General features: G+C 36.2%; 1 protein-coding gene across 1 annotated transcript in view; it reads right to left on the reverse strand.

Annotated features, from left to right (window-relative positions):
- The window catches only part of iqgap2 (IQ motif containing GTPase activating protein 2), a 58,074-nt gene extending 38,474 nt beyond the window's left edge, over positions 1-19,600 (reverse strand). Inside the window, exons 1-2 of the mRNA XM_079871963.1 lie at positions 19,316-19,600; positions 13,331-13,430 (exon numbers count right to left, since the gene is read on the reverse strand). Coding sequence (XP_079728089.1) covers positions 13,331-13,430; positions 19,316-19,397 — 182 coding nt within the window. The 5' untranslated portion in view covers positions 19,398-19,600. The remainder of the gene's footprint in view (positions 1-13,330; positions 13,431-19,315) is intronic.
- Between the last annotated feature and the right edge of the window lie 2,268 nt (positions 19,601-21,868).

The raw sequence follows: 21,868 nt of genomic DNA on the forward strand, positions 1-21,868 counted from the left end.
TCGACCGTTTTAATCTCAGAAGCAGTGCAGGCATTTTACATTGACGAACAGCTATGCAACACATGGCATGAAAGATAATATCCGAAAAAGCATGATGGGGCACTTAAAAAAAATCCAATATCTGTAAATCAATTTAATATCAGTAAATCACTACTCTCGTTTAATGATTTATGGGTTATCTATGCATAAATATAAGGGACTATAATCAGCGTTAGAACTAACAGATCTGGTTAGGTAAGACACCTTACACTAATACACAGAGGAGAGTCAATCAGTAAAAATGCCAAAAATTTGCAGTTATTTGCAAACCTTTGGTTAATCATCTATTAAGTCACTCTGGAGTTGGGTGGGTTAACTGAGATCATTGGCAATTTAGCATAGTCAAGAGTTAGTCAGTTGTGGGGTCATAGGTGAGGTCACGGGGACACTCTGTTCATTTTGAGGTACAGCACAATCAAAGAGGAGGTACTTGCTTTTATTATGCCCGTAGTGGGTTACATCATGATATTTTTGATCAAAGAAACGTTCTCTGATATTTGATGCTTCCTTTAAATGGGCCAAAAGATGACATTCCTTGCATGTCCATCCAGCTCTTTAGGTTGATTTAATTAAAGACAACATGACAATGGCAAAGAAAACATTCTGCCCAGACATGTGTCAGCAATTCCCCAGCCTCCCACAAAACCTGCTCTGTTTCAACACAGCCCATCTGCTAGAGTGCCTCTAAAATCACACTTGCACATGAGATTGCATCAGTGATATCGAACCACGATTGTGACATACAGATTCAGTACAATATATCATGGATATGAAAGGAGAATAACAGTAAAATTTCAAACAATCATTGTGTATATGACAGCTTGCTATAGAAGAGGCTAAAACTGAGTAGGCCATTTGCCAATGCAAACTGTGCCTTTCAAAGCAAAAAACATGTTTATATTATATCACCTGATGGAGTTTGGGTTCCTTGCCACTGTCACCACTGGCTTGCTTAAATGGCGACACTTAATATTCATCAATATTATTAATTTCTCTGCACTGACACTATTGGATGAGAACTAAACTGAGTTGGATGATGACATCACTGTTTTCTGCAGAACTGCTTTATAGGTGAAATTAACTAATTTAATAATTGATAGTCTTTACAACGGAACTGAATTAAAACTAAACTGACTTCAGCTGAACAGTAGCTATATTTCCATCCACATTTTCATCATTCACATTAAAAAAATACGCTGGATGGAAACGCCAAAATGCGCATAAATTCTAAAAATTAGCATAAAAAAAACATATGTGCTCAATTGAGTCGGATAAACTTTTTATATAAGAAAACATGCACAATAAACTCCTTTATGCGCATCAAAAAAGACATGTGACTTTTGAGATGGGACGGCATAACTGGACCAACCAGTAGACCGAACTTGCTGAACAGCATCTGACATGCCGGTTTGGTCATTCTGGTCATTGCTCAGGTCCGTCGTCAAAGTAGTTCGGTATAATTCTCTTCCAGAACTGTTTTACACGACTATGTTCTCAAACAGCAGGCATCCGAAGCACCTCAAGCAAGATAACTTTATTTTGTTTCGCCTGAGCGCTCTGAGACGCAAGTCATTTATTATTGCTATACGAAATTAGTTTATACAGTGGCTTCTCCTACTGCAGCAACTTTCATGTTTCTTAGTGATATTTAACACCACTTTATCAGGAACTGACGATTGTGTTCTCTTCGACTCAATGGATGGAAACGGTGCTTTATTCGCAAATGTTTTAATGCGATATTCCAATTTTGCGCATCAGTTAATTTTGCAACTTTGGATGGAAGCATATCTAATGACATTATTTTATTTTACAGCTGTTTTACAGCTGAATTGAACACTGTTTGCATCACTGTATATTTTGCTGTTATCACTGTAAAGCTGCATTGAAACAAACTGCATTCTATACAGCGCTATATAAATAAAGGTGACTTGACTTTATATTTCACTTGTTAATATGACAGAGGTCTTTAACTTTAAATGAACAGCACTGATAAAGAATCAGTGAAACAGTTCAGTTACCATACCATTGATTAAATGCCCTACTTGCAGATCAATTTGTCACCCATGATTAATGAACTCATTATTAAGCTGTGTCATAAAATAAGTCATTTCAAGCTTTTAAAGCCCCTCCAGCCATTCTGACAATGGTAAAACATCTACTACACTACAGAGCAGTGGTTCTTAACTGGATTTGTTTCAGTTCACCAAACTCAGCAAACTATGTTTAACGTACAAAAGTAAACAACAACAATTTTTCGGTCCCTAAATACAAACATTATAAGGTTTAGTTTATTATTCACATTTAACAGTTTTTTTCCCTCTGCCATCAGACCCTATAAGAAAGGACAACACTATTCTAGGTCGTGACCACTATTATTATTTTTTTTAAAATGATGTGTTCAAAAATATGTTCTGAAGAAAGATGTTTATTAGACTACAGTACCAGAAAAGGTAAAAACGTATTTGTCAAAACAAGTATTTATTTATTTAAGCGCAAAATTTTGTCACTAAATTAGATATTTTGAAGAATGTTGTAACCAAACAGTTTCAGTTCCCATTGACTTTCATTATATTTTCTGCCCATACAATGAAGTCAATGGGAACTGAAACTGTTTGGTTACCAACATTCTTCAAAATATCTTCTTCTGTGTTTCGCACAAGAAAGAAAGTCATAACGACATGAGGGTGTAAGGTGAGTACATGAAAATGTTTTTGGGTGGATTATCTGTTTAATCTGAAAAAAAAAAAAAAAAAATGTAGTGCACCTTTTACAATGAAAATGAATGAGTGTTGCTGTATCAGGATATGTGGCAGCCCAGATCAGAAGAGGAGTATCCGGCCGTTGTGCACACCTCTCCCTGTCCCCGCTGCTCTCTACCAAACAATGCAGCCGTCTGTTACACTGTCTAAAAGAGATCTGACTGTTTACAGCATTCAGGAGACACTTTCCTGTGATTGTTAGGCTGCAGGGGTTCACAATGAAAGAAACATTCAAAGCTCTGCTCCAATCTGGCAATGACTCCTAATAAACAGCTTTGACTAATATGTTGCTTGAACAGTTTAACAAACTGTGCATTTAAAAAAACACACACTCTTGAGGTGAGTGCTCTGACAGCGAAACTAGAACACACTGTGGGATAATATTGCTTCAGCTGGGGAAGGAACAAAGCAATGGACCAAAAAATATCTATTTGGTCTGGTAGTTTACTGTCAGATAAATAACTGGACTGAGGCACAGAGGTTAACATTATCTTCCATGACTTTTCACCTATTTTTCTGATTGTTTTGAACCCATTACCTGTACAAAACATATAGTGTCTGTGTGCTGTTTCTACTTAATTTATTTTAAATATATTTTAAAATGTAATTTATTCCTGTGATGGCGAAGCTGAATTTTCAGCATCATTACTCCAGTCTTCAGTATCACATGATCTTTCAGAAATCATTCTAATATTCTGATTTGCTGAAAAAAAAAAGTTTTATTAATGTTGAAAACAGTTCTTATTAAAACTTCTTAATATTTTTGTGATTTTTTGATGATTTTTTTAGTATTCTTTGATGAATGTAAAGTTCAAAAGAACAGCATTTATTTATAATGAAAATCTTTAACAATATAAATGTCTTTGCTGTCACTTTTGATTAATGTAATGCATTGGTGCTAAATAAAAGTATTAACTTCTTTAAAAAAAAAACAACCCTACTGAGCCCAAACTTATGAACGCTGCTGTATATTATTGAAAAGTAATCTTGATAAACCAGTTTTGGAGGGTTCCATTAAAGTATGCCTGTTAGCAACACAGAAAATAGCTGGCCAGAGGCATTAAGACGGGCACCGAGTGGATTGACTTGTCTTAAAATTACGTTGTATAGTAAATTAAAATAACTTTGTCAGTGAATGGAATTATGACAACAACACTTAATTTGCCCTATTTTTCATGTGACCCTGGATCACAAACCCAGTCACAAGTCACACGGGTATATTTGTGGCAATAGCCAACAATACATTGTATGGGTCAAAATTATCAATTTTTCTTTTATGCCAAAAATCATTAGGATATTAAGTGAAGATCATGTTCCTTGAAGATATTTAGTCAATTTTCTGCCGTTAATGTATAAAACATTTATTTTTGTGAGTAAATGCAACACAATCACGAACATAAATGGACAACTTTAAAGGCGATTTTCTCAATGTTTCGATTTTTTTGCACCCTTAGATTCCAGGTTTTCAAATAGTTGTATCTTGGTCAAATATCCTAAAAAAATGTCCTATCCTAACAAACCATACATCAATGGAAAGCTTCTTTATTCAGCTTTTTGGTGATTTCAAAATTCAATTTCAAAACATTGACCTATGTGACTGGTTTTGTGGTCCAGGGTCACATATAAAGAGTTATGATTTCCGATTTTCCAGACTTGGCAGACAAAGCAGACAATAGTGACAGACAGTATAACCTGTAAAGATGGGAATGGAAAATGTTTTACTGCAGCAAAAAAGTAAACTCTAAAAGGTTTCTAATCTTGACTCAGGGAACGAGAATTATAAGATGCTAAAAAGGAGACAATGGCATGAAGTCTAATTAACATCTAGAAAAAAAAAACAGTCTCAGATGTATGACATGTTACTCACATAAATCTGTTGTGACTAATGCGGTTTAGGGGATTACACAATGACAAAATTAGAAATGGCAAAAGCTCACAACTAGGTCCCCCTATCTAAAATAACACATGCTCTGTTTGCTTAAGTCAACGGGTACAAAGTTTCCCAGTCACAGTGCTGGAAAGGGCTTGGGATTGTGTAAGAAGGTATGTTTGTCAGTAGGGCTGGGTTTCGATTCAAATTTCAAGAATCGATTCGATTCCGATTCTCAAGATCTTGAATCGATTATCATTATTCGATTCGATCCGATCCGATCCGATCTTCGAGATTTAGATAATGGTTTTTGAAAAAAGCATTTTTTTCCAGCTGTTACCTGAATTACAGGACTGTAGTTATGCAACATATTGATACTATTATTATAGACATTCAACTGCAAATTAATGGAGTATTGGTGGTTGTAAAGAACAATCCCCCTTCCAGAGTGTTGATACAACTGCTTTCACAAACTTGCACTGGTGTAGACGACCGAGGACGCAGAGGTACATCAGCAGCAGTAGACCGATTATTTAGACGCGAACCTGATGTAGGCCTAATATTAAAAATGACATTAAGAATTTTCCAAAAAGCTGCTACAGTTCAGATGCAAATGCACCTTTATTTTTTATTTTAATGATCAACATTTAGAACACATTTGTTCTAAGCCAGTGCAAATGTAAACAGATTGTTGGTTACTGGCTTCACAGTAAACAGACAACGAGATGCGCGGATGGGCTATTATTTCAACCGCATCACAAAACTCATCCGTCCGCACCATAGACTGTAAAAAATATGGACAAAGCGTCTGTGACGTCACCCATAGACTTTCTGAAGAACGGGTTTGAAGCCGTTTATGGGGGGTATGGGCGGCGCCATCTTGGGAAATCCTAACCCCGCCCACCTTCTAACGCAGCGCACGTCACTCAGCTCACTCTGCTACCCCGGTTATCTCTGTGTATATTTCAGGCAACGAAATATGTTATAAAACACCATACTAACTCTTTTCGTTTTCATTTAAAGAAATCTTAAACATTATAGCCACACAAATGTGGTTCAGGCAACGCATACTGATTATATTCAACTGCACATAACGTTTGCCTATTTATGAAAAATATATATATATAAAACACAAACCTGCCTCTTTTCATTTTAAATATAATATAAAAATATTAAACATTCTATGGTCCAGGCAATATGTGCATTTGTACTAAACAACAGATTTTGCAGTAAACAACATTACATATCATCTTCGTTGTATTAAAATTTAAAATGACAAAAACTCAACCCAGTCTCTTTTTGTTAAATTTCAGTTTTATCAATGTTAGCCATTTTAAAAGTATAAGTAAAAGGTATAAGAAGCTATACAAATAAAGCAAACAATTCAGTCAAACATACAAAGTCAGCGCGAGTCTAACCATACATCGGTAAAGTTAAATAGCTTATAAAGTTATGAAACTTCCCCTCAGCCAAAACGATTGCCCTGGGAAAAAAATATAGATTCACGAGACCAAAAATCGCCCGTTAGATATACACAAGATGAATTATATCTCATGTTTAACCACTACAGAGACGCCAGAGTCCGCGGCATTGGCGGCAAACCTCAGAACGTCAAGCCGATGAAAGACTGCTCCAGGCGGGGTACATCGCGCCGAGCGCCCGGTCATCGCTGGATCAACTGGATAAAATTTTCATAAATCTTTAAATAAACCACAGATTTGAGCTTTAAACAACTACATTCTCGCCTGAAAAACTCTTAAAACTACATTTCATGATACAGAAACAGTAGTATTATATATCAACTGTATTAAAAAATGGCGCTTCTTGTTGTCATTCTCCGTGGCGCTGCCTTGTCAGCTGTCAATCAAGCTGTCAATCAAAGTTAACCACGCCCTTATTGTCATATATTTTATAACTAAATATGATCTAAACTAACGAGTTAGAAAAAAATTCACCCCCCTCACAGTTGTCAGGCACTCGGAACCTATCGAAAAATACAATAAAAGTCCATGGGACCAACCTGTAAAAACATGAATTTATGCTGTGAAAACGGACATTTTAACATGGGGGCTATGGACTTTTGCTCCCTTTTGGGACCTGCCCCTAGCGGATTTTCGATGTATTGCAGTTTTTCGCACTTCCGGGTAGGCTTCATTTTTCAGATCAGAATGTTGCCGCTTGGTCCGCACCAACGTTTTTGACCAATTTTCAAAACAGCACCCGCCCGCCATCCGCTTAATGTATGCATATATTTTTTATTTGATTGGTTAACCGCCCGCCACCCATCCGAAAATATAATTTTTCGTCACGTCATCAGCCCGAGTTTATCCGCGGAGTCCGCGGCTGTAACCGCCAACCGCGCATCTCTATTGTAAATAAAATTTGAACTTACAAAACCTTTGCTTTTGTCAAGCTCGTTCTCTGCATTGCTTCTGAACCCGAAATGGTGCCAGATCGCAGCTTTGAGCGTTTCTGGAGTTTTCAAAGCAACCGCTTGCTTAACGTTACTGACGTTGTTTTAATGTCCTTCCACATCGCGCGCATGCGTGAATTCAATGACGCGGAAAGTTAAAGTTCACGGGGAAAATCGATCCTCTGAGTTACGGATCGATCTTTAGAAATTAATATGAAAATCGATTCAGAATCGGTGAATCGATTTTTTCAACACAGCCCTATTTGTCAGCTGCATTAACAGTCCAATAGAAATAGAATTGAATTAATATACAATTATATAAATTATGCAGATCAGTTCAGGGGTTTTCAATTTGGGGTCCCGGGAGGCCACAAAGGCATGCTGAGGGGTTTGAAGACAAGTTCAGAGAAAAGTACTGTAAAAATGTAAAATAAATAAATAAATAATAAATAAACAAATAAATGTATTTATGTAAAGTGTTTTTATATATATATATATATATATATATATATATATATAAAATCGCGATTAATCACATCCAAAATAAAAGTTTGTTTTTAATAATATATGTGTGTGTACTGTGTATAATTAAATTTGTATATATAAATACACACACATGCATGTATATATTTAAGAAAAATGTGTTATTTATATATAAAAAAAATTATATTTATATATAATATAAACTATATAAATATATATACAGTATATGTATACAAATATTTCTTAAATATATACATGCATGTGTGTGTATTTATATATACAAAATAATTATACACAGTACACACACATATATTATGTAAACACAAACTTTTATTTTGGATGCGATTAATCGCGATTAATCTTTTGACAGCCCTAATATATATATATATATATATATATTTTTTTTTTTTTTTTTTTTTTTTTTTTTAATACTGTTCAAAAATGTTTGGGGTTAGTAAGATTGTTCATGTTTTTAATAGAAGTCTAAAAAAAATTATTATTGTGAAATATTATTACAATAAATTATTTAAATAAAACACCCTTTGAATGGTAGCATATGAATTAACATTTCATTAAAAAATAAGATAAATCTTTAGTAGAAATGAATTAGAAATGAATGTGCTATATTATTATTATTATTATTATTATTATTATATTTAATTGAAATGAAATAGACAAAAGCAAACATGTGGTTATAAAAAACAATGAAAACATTTTACTGTGTTTCAAAAGATAACTTGCCAGGTGTAATGAAGTCTGAGAATATTAAGGCTAGTAGCATCTCTTTACAGCTCTATACTGAACTTCAAAAACCACCACACTAATTGGTTGTTTTGATTGTTAAAAATCTGCACAGCAGGCATCAGATATTTAGTGAAACCTGTGGGCCTCCAAGGGTGACTCCTGACGTCTCAGTGGAACACAGGGATGACATGTTACTCCCTTACTAACAAGCAGATTAGTGACCAGCCTTATAATCCTGATCCAACACGACAGGATTCCCAGAACAGAGGCTTTGCATTAAAGTCATTGCCAAAACTGCGCTGCCAGGAAAGTCAGGATGTGTAACAACTGATTCATTAATTCATTAACTTGCACACTTTCCTCTGATTGTCCAATTTTATCATCCTGTCATCAGACAAACTGCGCAGAATTTTGAACTATTATATTGAGAAGTGAAAAAAATGTCCTCATCTCAGAACAATGCACATTGCAATACTCCCTCACATTCTTTCATGCTTTCATCAGATTTGGGTCAAGTTCCCAGTGATACAAATGACCGCTGATGCATTTAACTGCTCTCTGTGTCTTAACAGCAAAACGAGCCTCAACCCTCACAACTGAAAATGTGCTAACCATGCACACAATATGCCTGGTTCATAACCTGAACATACTGTACACCTCTATTAAAGAGTCTGGGATCAATAAGATTCTCTCTCTTTTTTACAAGGATACATTACATCGATCAAAGTGACAGTACAGGCATTTAAAATGTTGCAAAAGATTTCTATTTCAAATAAAAGCTGTTTAAAAAAAAAAAAATTCTATTCATCAAAACAATCCTGAAAAAATATCAGTTTCCACAAACATATTAAACAGCACAACTGGTTTTTAACATTGATAATAATAACTGTTTATGGAGCAGCATATTAGAATGATTTCAGAAGGATCATGTGACACTGAAAAATGGAGTAATGATGCAGAAATCACAGGAATAAATACAATTTTGAAAGTATAGCCTATTAAAATAGAAAACTGTAATAATATTTCACAATATTACTGTTATTACTGTGTTTTTGATCATATAAATGTAGCCTTGGTGAGAATAAGAGACTTCTTTCAAAAACATTTCAAAATCGTACTGACTCCAAACTTTTGAATGGTAGTGGACACATTGAAGTAAATCATAGGTTTAATTTCTCAAAAGCATATTGCGAGAATTTAAGTGACTGCTAGTGATGTTTTGACCCATAAACGGCCGTGACGCATACGGACACATAATGGCCCTAAAATATACTTAAGAGTGGAACAGAATTGCTATGGCCCAACAAATGATATGCTTCTAACCCTCCTGTAAAAAGGTATTCCAAAAATATATATATATATTTTTGCCATCCAGTTCAAAATAATATTGACTAATCAGAAATAGACTACAATATCATACTGATAAGTTATCACACTGTGAGCACAACCACATGCTACAAAACACACCCTCTGAATAGGGCTGCACGATTTTGAAGAAAAAATGGGATATGCGATAACTCGTTAAACATTGTGTTATTCGATATGCGATACAATAAAGTGTGTAAAATAAATTTGAGTTATATTTAGGCTGAATATATTTAAATGATATAACCAACATATGTTTCTTTTGTGAGAAGAAAGCATCCCTACAACTTCTGAAAGTGAACAGCAGTTTTACTGTAGCATTACATGATCAGACGGTCGCTGCTCGCCACCACCTTCAACTAAGAATTGCTTGTGGTCCCGGCCAACCCAACACTACCACACCACAACTTCTCCATTCAGCTAGGTTCGTCATCCATAACTCCATCAAGGTCAGCCAGGAACCTTGGAGTTGTGACTGATGATCAATTTAACTTTACAGACCACAATGCTAAAACTGCCTGGTCCTGCAGATTTGCCTTATACAACATTAGGAGGATCAGGCCCTTCCTATCAGAGCTACACAACTCCTTGTCCAAGCTCTTGTTCTATCCAGACTAGACTATTGTAATGCTCTCCTGGCTGGTCTTCCAGCTTGCACTGTCAAACCTCTGCAACTGATCCAGAATGCTGAGGCTAGAGTGGTCTTTAACGAGCCGAAGAGAGCATATGTCACTCCTCTCCTCACAAAATTGCACTGGTTGCCAGTTCAAATTCAAGTCACTGACTTTTGCCTACAGAACCACTGGCTCTGCTCCCTCCTACATAAAAATTAATTCTGACTTGCGTGCCATCCAGAAACTTGTGCTCTGCAAGTGAACGTCGTCTTGTGGTGCCATCTCAAAGAGGCACAAAATTTCTTTCTCTGACCTTTACCTTGACAGTTCCCTGGAATGACCTGCCTAACTCAACTAGAGCTGCTAAATCCGTGGCCATTTTCAAGAAAGGCTGAAGACGCATCTTTTTCAGCAACACTTGATCCATTAATACTAACACTTTCTCTTCTCTTCTATATCTATTTATTAAAATAAAAAGTACATGTACTGCATTAAGATTAAACTGGGAAGGGTCGTAGCACTTTTGCATATTGTTGTCCTATTGGTAGTTTAACTGCTTCTATTCTCATTTGTAAGTTGCTTTGGATAAAAGCGTCTGCTAAATGAATAAATGTAAATGTAAAGTAAATGCCATTTTAGGTTTCAGGTAGCCTTATATATTTTGTTTATTTAACAACAGAAATTGAATAATCAAAAATAAAAATAAAACACAGCTTAGTCTTCACTGTATGAATTAAATATATACTGATTCTTATTAAATCTACAAAAGTTATTCAGTCAAGAGCAGTGAGTGATTTTCTCTTTGTCTTTTGTTGTTTGATTAACACATATTATTAGGCTGCTGTCACTTTAAGAACTGAACGAATCCAATATTGTTACATGCGCGCTTTCTTTCTCAACTGTTTAGTCCACTTAAGACATAACTGTGTTTACATGAATACTCAACATTTTGAATTAATTTTGTGTGTAATTGGCCATTTAAGCTGCAGAAGAGAGCAGAATTGGGGATTGCGTGCTGTCCGAGAGGTGACTTTCTGTGCGCGTGAGTACTTCGCTTAATGGGCCCTATACACAAGGCACAATGCAGCGCTAGGTGCGACGCAAGTTTTTTTTTTGCTAGTTTCAGCCCCACGCAGTTATCATTTTCACGTCCTGCGCCACGTTGTTCAAATAGCGAATGCATTTGTGCGCCCATGGGCGTACTGGTCTGAAAACTAGGTGGGTTCTGGCGCATTGTTGGCGTGTTGCTATTTTGAGGCAACTGAAATAGACTACGCCCATTGACCAACTGAAACCTGGTCTAAAGTCAATGGTGCAGTATTTCTTCTTGTTATTTAAAGAGCGCGTTAGTAATGTGCGCCTATAGGCGGTTCCACAACGTGCGTACACTCTGCTTATTACACACACAGGGACGCGCAGCAGCACACTAACTAGCCAAATATTAAAAAATAAAAGGATTACAATGTAAAAGATTAATATTGTGTACAAAAAGATATGGTGGAATCTGGCTTGTCCCGTAGATGGTCTGCTTGTGCGCGTTAACCTTGTGCACAAGGAGATCCGTTTGCTCTCTGGAGAAGCGTTCAGTCTTTCACAATAACGCAACTGGCATTTAAAGGGAATGGGAAATTACACTCTGATTGGTTTTTTGCACGTTACACCTAATACACACCCATTACTCATTAAGAGTAATAGGAACAACCCTTTTAGACCATGCGCCTGGCGCGCAGACCATTTTTCCGTCATTAAACTAGCAAAAGTGGATTCGGACACGCCCTAACTGCACTTGTGCCGTGCGCTTTAGACCGTGCGCTTAGATCGGTAAAATAGGGCCCATTGCATTTAATAACATTAAAGGAATAGTTCACCCAAAATGAAAATTTTGTAATCACTTACTCAGCCTCCTGTTGTTCCCAACCTGTATGAGTTTATTTCTTCTGTTGAACACAAAAGAAGATATTTTGAAGAATGTTAGCAATCAAACAGCCATTGACTTCCATAGTAGGAAAAAAATACTATGGAAGTCAATGGTTACTGTCAACTGTCTGGTTACCAACATTCTTTAAAATATCTTCTTTTGTGTTCAACAGAACAAAGAAACTCATTCAGGTTTAGAACAACATGAGGGTGAGTAAATGATGACAACATTTTCATTTTTGGGTGAACTATCCCTTTAAGCATGCCACACGTACTGTATGTATTACTATGTAACAGTCATGTGTCCAGTCTACTCTCTGCTGTCTGCATCGACCTAAAACTTGAGACTTTTTGTAATATTAAAATAATGCAGTTATCGCAAGCCGTTGCGATATGCATCTCGTGATATGCACATTTGTGATATTCCAGTAATTCCGATACATCATGCAGCCTTACCTCTGAAAATACCTCACTAAAGTTCATGTCCATAATAAATCTTCACCCTTTTACAGTAGAAGGACCCTGAGTATCATAAAGTTACTGTAATCTATATGACTCATTTGAGGGAACCATATTATAATATACCTTAAATGTCCCTTCACTTCCCTTTAGCTTTTTTAAGTTTATCCAAAGTCCCTTTAAGGCAAGTGACTCAGCAACCATCTCTGAAACTCCTCTCTGGCAGCTATTTTAGTCATGCAAGTAGAGCTCCCATCTCTGTGAATGAGGAAACATCAAATTCTCCAAAGCTGTTCACTAAAGCTTACGATTAAATTTCATATTTGAAATCACCAATGAAATCTGACAACAACTGTCTCATAAATTGTTTCTAAAAACTCAAATCACGACAAGAAAAACTGCATTTTTCAGGCTGGACCAGCCAATGCACGTGTGCAGTCAGAAGCGCACATCTCAGAGCACTGACTGATTCTGTATCGACCGGAGCTTCTAAAGGCAGCTGCAGTGATGCAATAACTGTACCAATACGCGATTGGCTCTTTTATTTAGAAGGCGGGACTTATTCTGTCATAAAGTATTTGGTTTACCCAACATTGTATTTTTATCTGGTCCCATGACAATGGCTCAATATGTAGGCCTATCTGTGGCGTGACAAACTTCTACTCACTGTTTGGCTTCCTCTAGGTGACAAAGGTATTCATATGCAATATTCTGCCTCCTCCTCTCGTCCATTTCTTCCGCCGACAGCCTCTCATCGTCCACAATGGCTGTAGGATAAACAAAGGAAAATAACAGTTGGAGAATGCAAGAATAGCTTTTTCCATACTGGTGGAATAACACATCAGAACGCTGAGAGTGACATTTTCCTCTCCAGTTTAATCAGCCAACTTTAGCACAGCCAACACAACAACCACTAGACACACTATGACAAAAGGTATTGAATCTGATGGTGTGTAGCCAAGTTCCATTCTGCTGATTATATTTTATTCAGACTTTGTGTGTTTCAGACAGCTGTTGATTTAAGTCACACTGGAATTAGATTTTAGCAGCGTGAACTGGAAAAGGTTTCTCAAGCAATTTGTTATGAAGGAGAGAAGTGAATCAGAAACACACCACACTTAAACCCCTATAAGAACAACTAGACAAAACACTGAATGTGTGTGCAAGGTTGAGTAATTTTATACAATATACACATGCAGAAATAATCAACATCTCTTTCATCACTGTCAGCGGTACATGAAAGCATCAGGAAGTGACACTCTCACGACAAGCGGCTGTCAGCTGTCAGTACTGATGCATTACGAAACCATTTGTGGCTGACATTTACGTGATTGCTACTACGTTTCCTTTCCGCCACCTTCATCTTCAGCTCACAACACTGCCGAGTTCAATGCAATCGCTTTATTTCTGCTTAAGCAGAGCTGACATCTTTTACACATGACTTAAGCTGGTCACACGAAGAGGTTGGTCAATCCTCACTGTCTTTGCTCTAAACTTGTAGTGACTCCAAAAAGTAATTCAAGACACTTAAGTCACATGAACATCATTGCATTAGATACAAAATATCAAAATCAAGTGGCATCTGAAAACAAATGATGCTAGGTCATTCCTTGTCAACTCAACCAGAGGTCCCGGCTAAAATTTTTGATTTTTATCATTTCTTTTCTAGTGAAAGACATACATAAATGAAGAAGAAAGCCAAAATATGAAATGTCATGAATGAATATTTACTGAGTAATCCACTATTTTGTAGAGGGGACTGAAAATGATCATTTTCACCTGAGATTTGGAGCCAAATTACGGGGGGGGGGGGGGGGGGGGGGGGGGGAAATGACTTTAAAAGCCTCATTAATTTATTATTTTAGGTCTATTACTTAACTTTTGATAGAGCAATCTTTGTTGCATTATATGCCAATGATGAAAGTTGGGATAAAAAAAAAAATGGGAAGGACCCTGGGAAAAAGCACTTCCTATGTTTTTTCCCCAAAGTGTGCATGCCTGTAACTCAAGAAGTATTAAAGATATTTTAATATCCTTTTAGATTTTGGTTCTTAACAAACTTTCCTCTTGATATGTCAATTATTAAGGCCCTACATGGTTAATTTCCAGATATATAGGGATTTCAATGTGGCTCTTTGAGTAAATTGTTATTTTAAGGGGTCAAAAAACAAATGTGGGCCATATTTGTACAAACGATAATTTTTTATTTTAAAGAGGAATGTCTGAATAACAAATTCTGTTAAAACTAGAAATGTTTCTTGTTTCCCTTTATCAAAACAAATGCATAGAACATTCCTGTCTGAGCACCATAAATACTATTTTTCCATAGTTTGCATGCCTGTAACTCTAGAAGTAGGCTATTAAACATATCTTATATCCTTTTTTTTAAATCTGGTTCTTCATAAACTTCTCTTTTGGAATCTTCATTTTAAGGCCCTATATGGTTAAATCCCAGAGATATGGAGATCCCAATGTGACTTTGTTCAACATGTAGAATTTTACCTATTTTCACTGGTTGAAAACCAAATGTGGGTCACTATGCATACAGCTAATACTTAATGTATTTAAAGAATAATCTCTGAAAAACAAATAATATTTAAAGTGAAATGTATATTGTTTCCCTATAACATTTACTTGTTATTTAATCATTTATTTTAATGGCATGGAGCTGCCACTTAAACACTCACCAACCACATGATGTAGGCTAACCAACACAATCATGTCAAAAATCATGTTAAAATCAGGACTGAATTTCAAATATGGATTCTATTTTGAATTTAAACTGCTAAAAAAGTTTGTGAAGCCCTTGTTTGACATGCTGTGACCCACTGCATGACACACTTAGGCTACAGATCAACTGTCAACCACATCTCACCATCACAAGACCATCTATGAAAGCAGCACAGAATTTCACAATCTGTTGCATTTACCACAGAGCTCATGATTGATTCTGAGAACCCTAGCAGATGTAGTGGCACTCACGTCAATTGGTTTAATAAGTTATTTGATTATACAATCGCCCATCCCATGACTGAAATATATGGAGTATCTCTATAGCCTGGTGGAGCCCAGGTGAAACATCAATAAAATAGTAAAATATGACACTTATTATGACTCTTAGTGAAGTAGGCCACATCCATTCTCAAAAGCAAAAAACAAAGACCAGTTCAGTCAAAAAGAAACCTAAAGGCACCTAAAGAGAACTTTGTGATGCTCTGACATGCAACAAGAAGTTTCATTTTTACCTCTGATAAGATCAGACTGAGCACAAGACTGTCCAACTACTAAGTGTTTTCACAATCCTCACTCATCTAGTAATAATTAAGCTTGCTGACACACGGTCACATGCTGGCCTTTGTTCGAGTAAATGAGATTCAATCCTGTTATAGCAAACAACACTGCAAATTTCTCACCCTGTCGCACAGGCTCAGGCTTGCCAGTTAACCTCTGTGGGGATTCATTACGTAGGTCAGCATTATCACCTTAAATCTGTCCCATAGACAATAACTCAATATTTTGAAAACATGGCAACAAAGGTGGGTTCTCATAAAGCATCTGTGCATTTCAAATATTATAATTAAAGAAAGAACAATCCAACGGCCACTTGAGGAAACATCAGAGATGTTCAGGAGCCGGTTGACTAAGATCTGATGCTGCACTTGCAACATTATAGTAATAGATGCTACTATTCTAAAGTTGTGGTGTCAATAAGATTTTTATTAAGAAATTACATTTACATTACATTTACATTTACATTTATTCATTTAGCTGACGCTTTTATCCAAAGCGACTTACAATTGCTATATATGTCAGAGGTCGCACGCCTCTGGAGCAACTAGGGGTTAAGTGTCTTGCTCAGGGACACATTGGTGTCTTACAGTGGATTCAAACCCGGGTCTCTCACACCAAAGGCATGTGTCTTATCCACTGCGCCACCACCAACCCATACAATTAAAAATTGTATTCAGCAAGGATGCTTTAAATTGATCAAAAGTTATAATTTTAGAAGATATTTATAAATGCTGTCCTTTATGAAATTCATCAAATAATTTTGAACTGTTTTCAACACTGATAATAATAATAAGAACTATTTCTTGAGCAGCGAATCAGCATATTATAATAATTTCTTAAGGCTTATCTCAAAATCATTCAAACACTTTTACACTTTTGAACAGTAATGTGCATTGTGCCAGCAACCGCACCACACGTATAGTGGTTGTGAGGGGAACATCAGTTAGTAAACTGTGGCCATCCAATCTCTCATATCAATACATGTATGTGTCACAGATACCTCACACATGATAATGAGATGCACTGTATGGCATTTCAGTTTTCATTGCTCAATATGATGTCATTCCATGTATATATCCTGCACAGTCCTCAACCAAAGGATGCCATCCCTTGTGATGCACACTTTGACCCAACCATTCCTCTTCAAACAAACAGCATAAGACACAGGGAATAGTTGTACAACAGCTTTTTGAGTCAAATGCAATATGAGAATGTGTTGTCATATCTAAAAATCTGCTTTTTATGAATAAAAAAAGCAATTAATAACAAAAATGCTAATGCTAAACACCCTAGATAAATCAGCAGAATGAAACCAGCGGCCTTGTCAGCAGTTTAGCTGGAATGTGATCTCGGTCACGGTGCCAGTGTTGACACGAGTTAAGTAAACTTCATTTAAAGAGCCGACAAATAGTGCTCAAGTACATCTCTCAACCTTGATTTGATATGGTGGAGTTAATCTCAAACTAGCAGGTTCTGATACACAACCAACTAGTAGTTCACACCAGAATCAAATGCGTGCTACGCAAACAGCATCTTGAACATTCCTCATCATAGATATAAACAGTATAGACATGATGTCTTGTCAGCATGGCGCAATGTGTGTGTTTAATAAAACCTGCACAGATAAACTCCTCAAACCGAATTCCTCAAATATCTGAACTGTACAGACTGTCAGGTGCTTTTACAAAGGGCAGAGGTAATGTTTAACTGGAGAAAACTATCATGGAGCTTCTCTTTGCTCAGGCCACAGCATGAGATCTAATGCCAAAAATACACAAGCACCTTTCTGAGGCAACATACCATCAGGATATATCAGGAAAATATCTGGGATCTAGCTCAGGACAAAGGACAAAATAGTTGCATATATCGAAATATCGCAAATGTATATATCGCAACAGCTTGCAATAACTGGGGTCATGAACAAAAGACAAAGAGAAAATCACTCACTGCTCTTGGCTGAATAACTTTTGTTTTAAGAGTCAGTATAGATATTTACTTCATAGAGAGAAAACTAAGCAGAGTTTTATTTTTACATTTGATTATTCAGTTTCTGTTGTTAAATAATCCTAATATAGGCCTTCCTGAAACGCTAAACCCAGTGGTTTACACTGATGTTAAAATAGGCCTAACATTTCTTATGCTACAGTAAAACACTGATGTTCACTTTCAGAAGTTGAAGTCACTTTTCTTCAATATCGTGCAGCCCTAGTTGCATATTTGTAGGGTCCAAAAGACATTTTTAATGTTTCAGAGAAGTTCTGTCATCATTTACTCACCCTAAATTTGTTCCAAACCTCTATGAGTTTCTTTTTTTCTATGGATATAGACTGATAATCATATCATTCTAAACAGTTTTCACACTTTTCTACTTTATCAGTTAAGGGATAGTTCACCCAAAAATGAACATTTTGTCATCATTTACTCACCCTCACGTTGTTCCAAACCTCTATGAGTTTCTTTGTTCTGTTGAACACAAAAGAAGATATTTTGAAGAATGTTGGTAATCAAACAGTTGATGGGCCCCATTGACTTCCATAGTATTTTTTGTTTCCTACTATGGAAGTCAATGGGGTCCATCAACTGTTTGATTACCAACATTCTTCAAATTATCTTATTTTGTGCTCAACAGAAGACAGAAACTCATACAGGTCTGAAATAAGTTGAGGGCAAGTAAATGATGACAGAATTTTCATTTTTGGATGAACTATCCCTTTAAACTTTTAAGGAATAAGTAACACTTATTTAATATATTGCTTCCAAAAAATTACTCAACTCTTTACCAACCACTAGATCTGCATGTCAGTTATTTAACACAGAAATAATCAGTATTGTTCGTATATCAATCTTTCATCTCTAGATAAAACTTGCCTTTGTGTTAAATACAACTAGTGAGAGGCCTTCAGGGGTAACTTCAAATACACATTTCCAGCACTCTAAAAAAAAGCATGTTCATGTCACCTAATAAACGTTAACTGGCTTTATTCAAGTCCAAAATATGATTTAAAATCAGCAATGCATTAGGTTACACCATTGAAAATCATATTTTAAACATCAGGTAAGGTACAAATGGATCCTAAGGCAAAAATGCTACCACATTTTATAGTGTGCTTCCAAATAATTCTGTTTAATTATTGAGAAAATATTGTGCAAAAAAAAAATCACACAGGGGGAATCACCCAAACTAACCATCCACTGCAGTGATAATGGATGTCAGACTGCTGTTGCAGATACTCTTGCTGGCCAACTGTCATGGACATTGGGCACTACAGTAAATTCACATTCAATTTATACTCATTTCGTTTAATAACATTAATAGTATAGTTTCATATAACTGACATGAAGTGAAGTGGCTCTTACTTACATCCATATCGTGGTCTGAGAGAGCTTGCACCGTCTTCATGGTACATCCTGCTTCCTCTGAAACTCTGCTGAGCCTCTACCATAAACTGCGCGAGGACTTTCTCACACTTACTTCGTTCGGACTTCTTTCTCAAGAGAGCAAAACAAAATCTACTCCTTTTGTCAGCATTGGTGCCGAGAAAAGCGCCGTACCCCTAGCATTGAGATGCTTTCGCTTACTGCGTCTCTTCCTTTGCCTGTCAACCTGACGAAACCCCCTGTGAGCTCGTGCTGAAGCTCTGAAACTGACACTGAATGGCGGCTCCACCTGCTGGCGCGTGACGCTTCTGGACTCTGACACTTATTTGCACTTATTTTGGCCTCAAATATTGGCCTCAAAAAGTGTTTGGACACTTAAGCTATACATAAAAGTATGAATGAAATTGGATTATAAAACAAAACGTGATCAGTTTCTATAAATAAAGATAGAGCACACAAACAAATGCAAAAACAAAACAGTTCTCCATAAATAAACAAACAAACAAATAATTTCAAGGTTTTGAATGATAAAATGATACATAAAACAATAGAAACGCCTGTTGTTACTCTGTGTGAAGTAAACTTACTAGGGGATTGACTTAATATGAAAACAAAAAAACAAAAACAAAACATGGGACATGAATCATGATTAAAAGTTGTTGCAAAAATGCTATTCTGGGGGAAATCTCAAGCATTATTTGTGCAGATGCCGCCTGGTTTTATATTATGTATCTAATGCAATGATATTTAAGTGTGACTTAAGTGTTCAAAAGTGCACAAATACTTCCATTCACGGTTCATATCCATTTTGGCCTAATACAATGTATTTGAATGGTATCTAATTTCATAGACGCTTTATTTTAATACTTTACACACAAAGATATGTTTCTAAACAGAGATAAAGGCCTGGTTTCACAGACAGGGCTTAGATTAAACCAGGGTTAGGCCTTACTTAAGACATTTAAGTAGCTTTTATAAACATGCCTTAGAAAAAAAAAAACATTATTGTGTGCATTTTGAGACAAAACAATGGCACTGATATATTTTAAGATGTCAATGCAAGTTACTTTCGGTTAAGACTGCTCAAACATGCATTTTAGTCTGGGACTAGGCTTAAGCCTTGTCTGTGAAACCGGGGGTAAATGTGACAGATGGGCTTCTCCTTTTAGAGTAAAAATTCTATAATATTTTCATGAACTAGCTAGTTCCAGAAACCACTCCTCCAGCAGATGTCAGTGTCGTACTGCATTTAAGGATCCAATCCAGAATACAACATAAAATAGGGTGAAAGTCAGGGAAATTTGGCATATTTTGACAATTTATCTATGCAAGTAAGGCTCAGTTTCTCAGTGATTTTTGTGTGTGTTAAAATCAGAAATGTTGTCCTGCTATACAGTATGTGATGAGAAGAGCCCACTAGGGTCCTCCAGTGTCCAGAGAAGAGGGGGCCAACACATAATTTTTTTTTTCTTGTTTTTTAGGATTGGTACTGAAAATATTTCCCTATAAAGTCTGTAAAATAAAAAAAACCTTCCCCCTCCCTCTTGCAGCAACATCTATTCTCTTCTCTTCTCTGATGACGTGTTTACTGGTGTGAGTCGCTCACATGAGATCACAGCAATAGCAAACAACTATCCACTCGGATATGTCACAATAAGGAAGAAAAGACAATCACAACTTCCAATTCATGCTTAACTAGCTAGTCTAGCAGACCTGACTAGCCATATATAAACCCCAGTTGCACAGTGGGGTGTAACCCATTAACAAGCTATGCGATTAGTGATGTAATTTTAATTCCTTTTATAACTTCTATTTACTGCAACCTTCGATCTGTTCATATATTTATCATTTTGGGAGAGATGTGTGGAAAGAGATGTGTGGAAAGAAATGTGTGTCTGCTGTGTTGAATGTGTGTTTATATTGTCTTTATCTCATCATTACTTGAGTTTTTGTCCTATTGTTGCATAGGTGCACGTTGTCAGGCACCACAATTAGTTAGTTTTGAATTCATAAAAATAATTTTACTATTTCACTTCATAATTTTATTGCCATTTTGTTGAAAATATTTTAAAGGTCCTGTTCTTCGTGATCCCATGTTTCAAACTTTAGTTAGTGTGTAATGTTGTTGTTAGAGTATAATATCTGTAAAATGATAAAACTCAAAGTTCAATGCCAAGCGAGATATTTTATTTAACAGAAGTCGACTACAGCGAACGGCCCGTTTGGACTACACCCCTCTACATCCTGCTTTAATGACGTCATTAAAACCGTGTTTTGACTAACCTCCGCCCACAGGAATGCTCCCTCATCTCTACCGAAATTCGTTTATGTAAGTTACTTGCGCACTTCTAATAACTTACTGTGTTTACTCAGCTCTTACGGTGATTTTCTGAAGTAAAACTGACGCTTCATCTTTTGTGTGATGTACAATAAACTTTATTAAACTCATCAGTATATGTTTGATCATCATTCAGACAGCAGACTTGTAGGCTATTATACCTGTTATACAGCACTCTGACTCTGTAGGCATTATTGT

This window comes from Squalius cephalus (assembly GCF_949319135.1).
Source record: "Squalius cephalus genome assembly, chromosome: 5".
Classification (NCBI taxonomy): Eukaryota; Metazoa; Chordata; class Actinopteri; order Cypriniformes; family Leuciscidae; genus Squalius; species Squalius cephalus.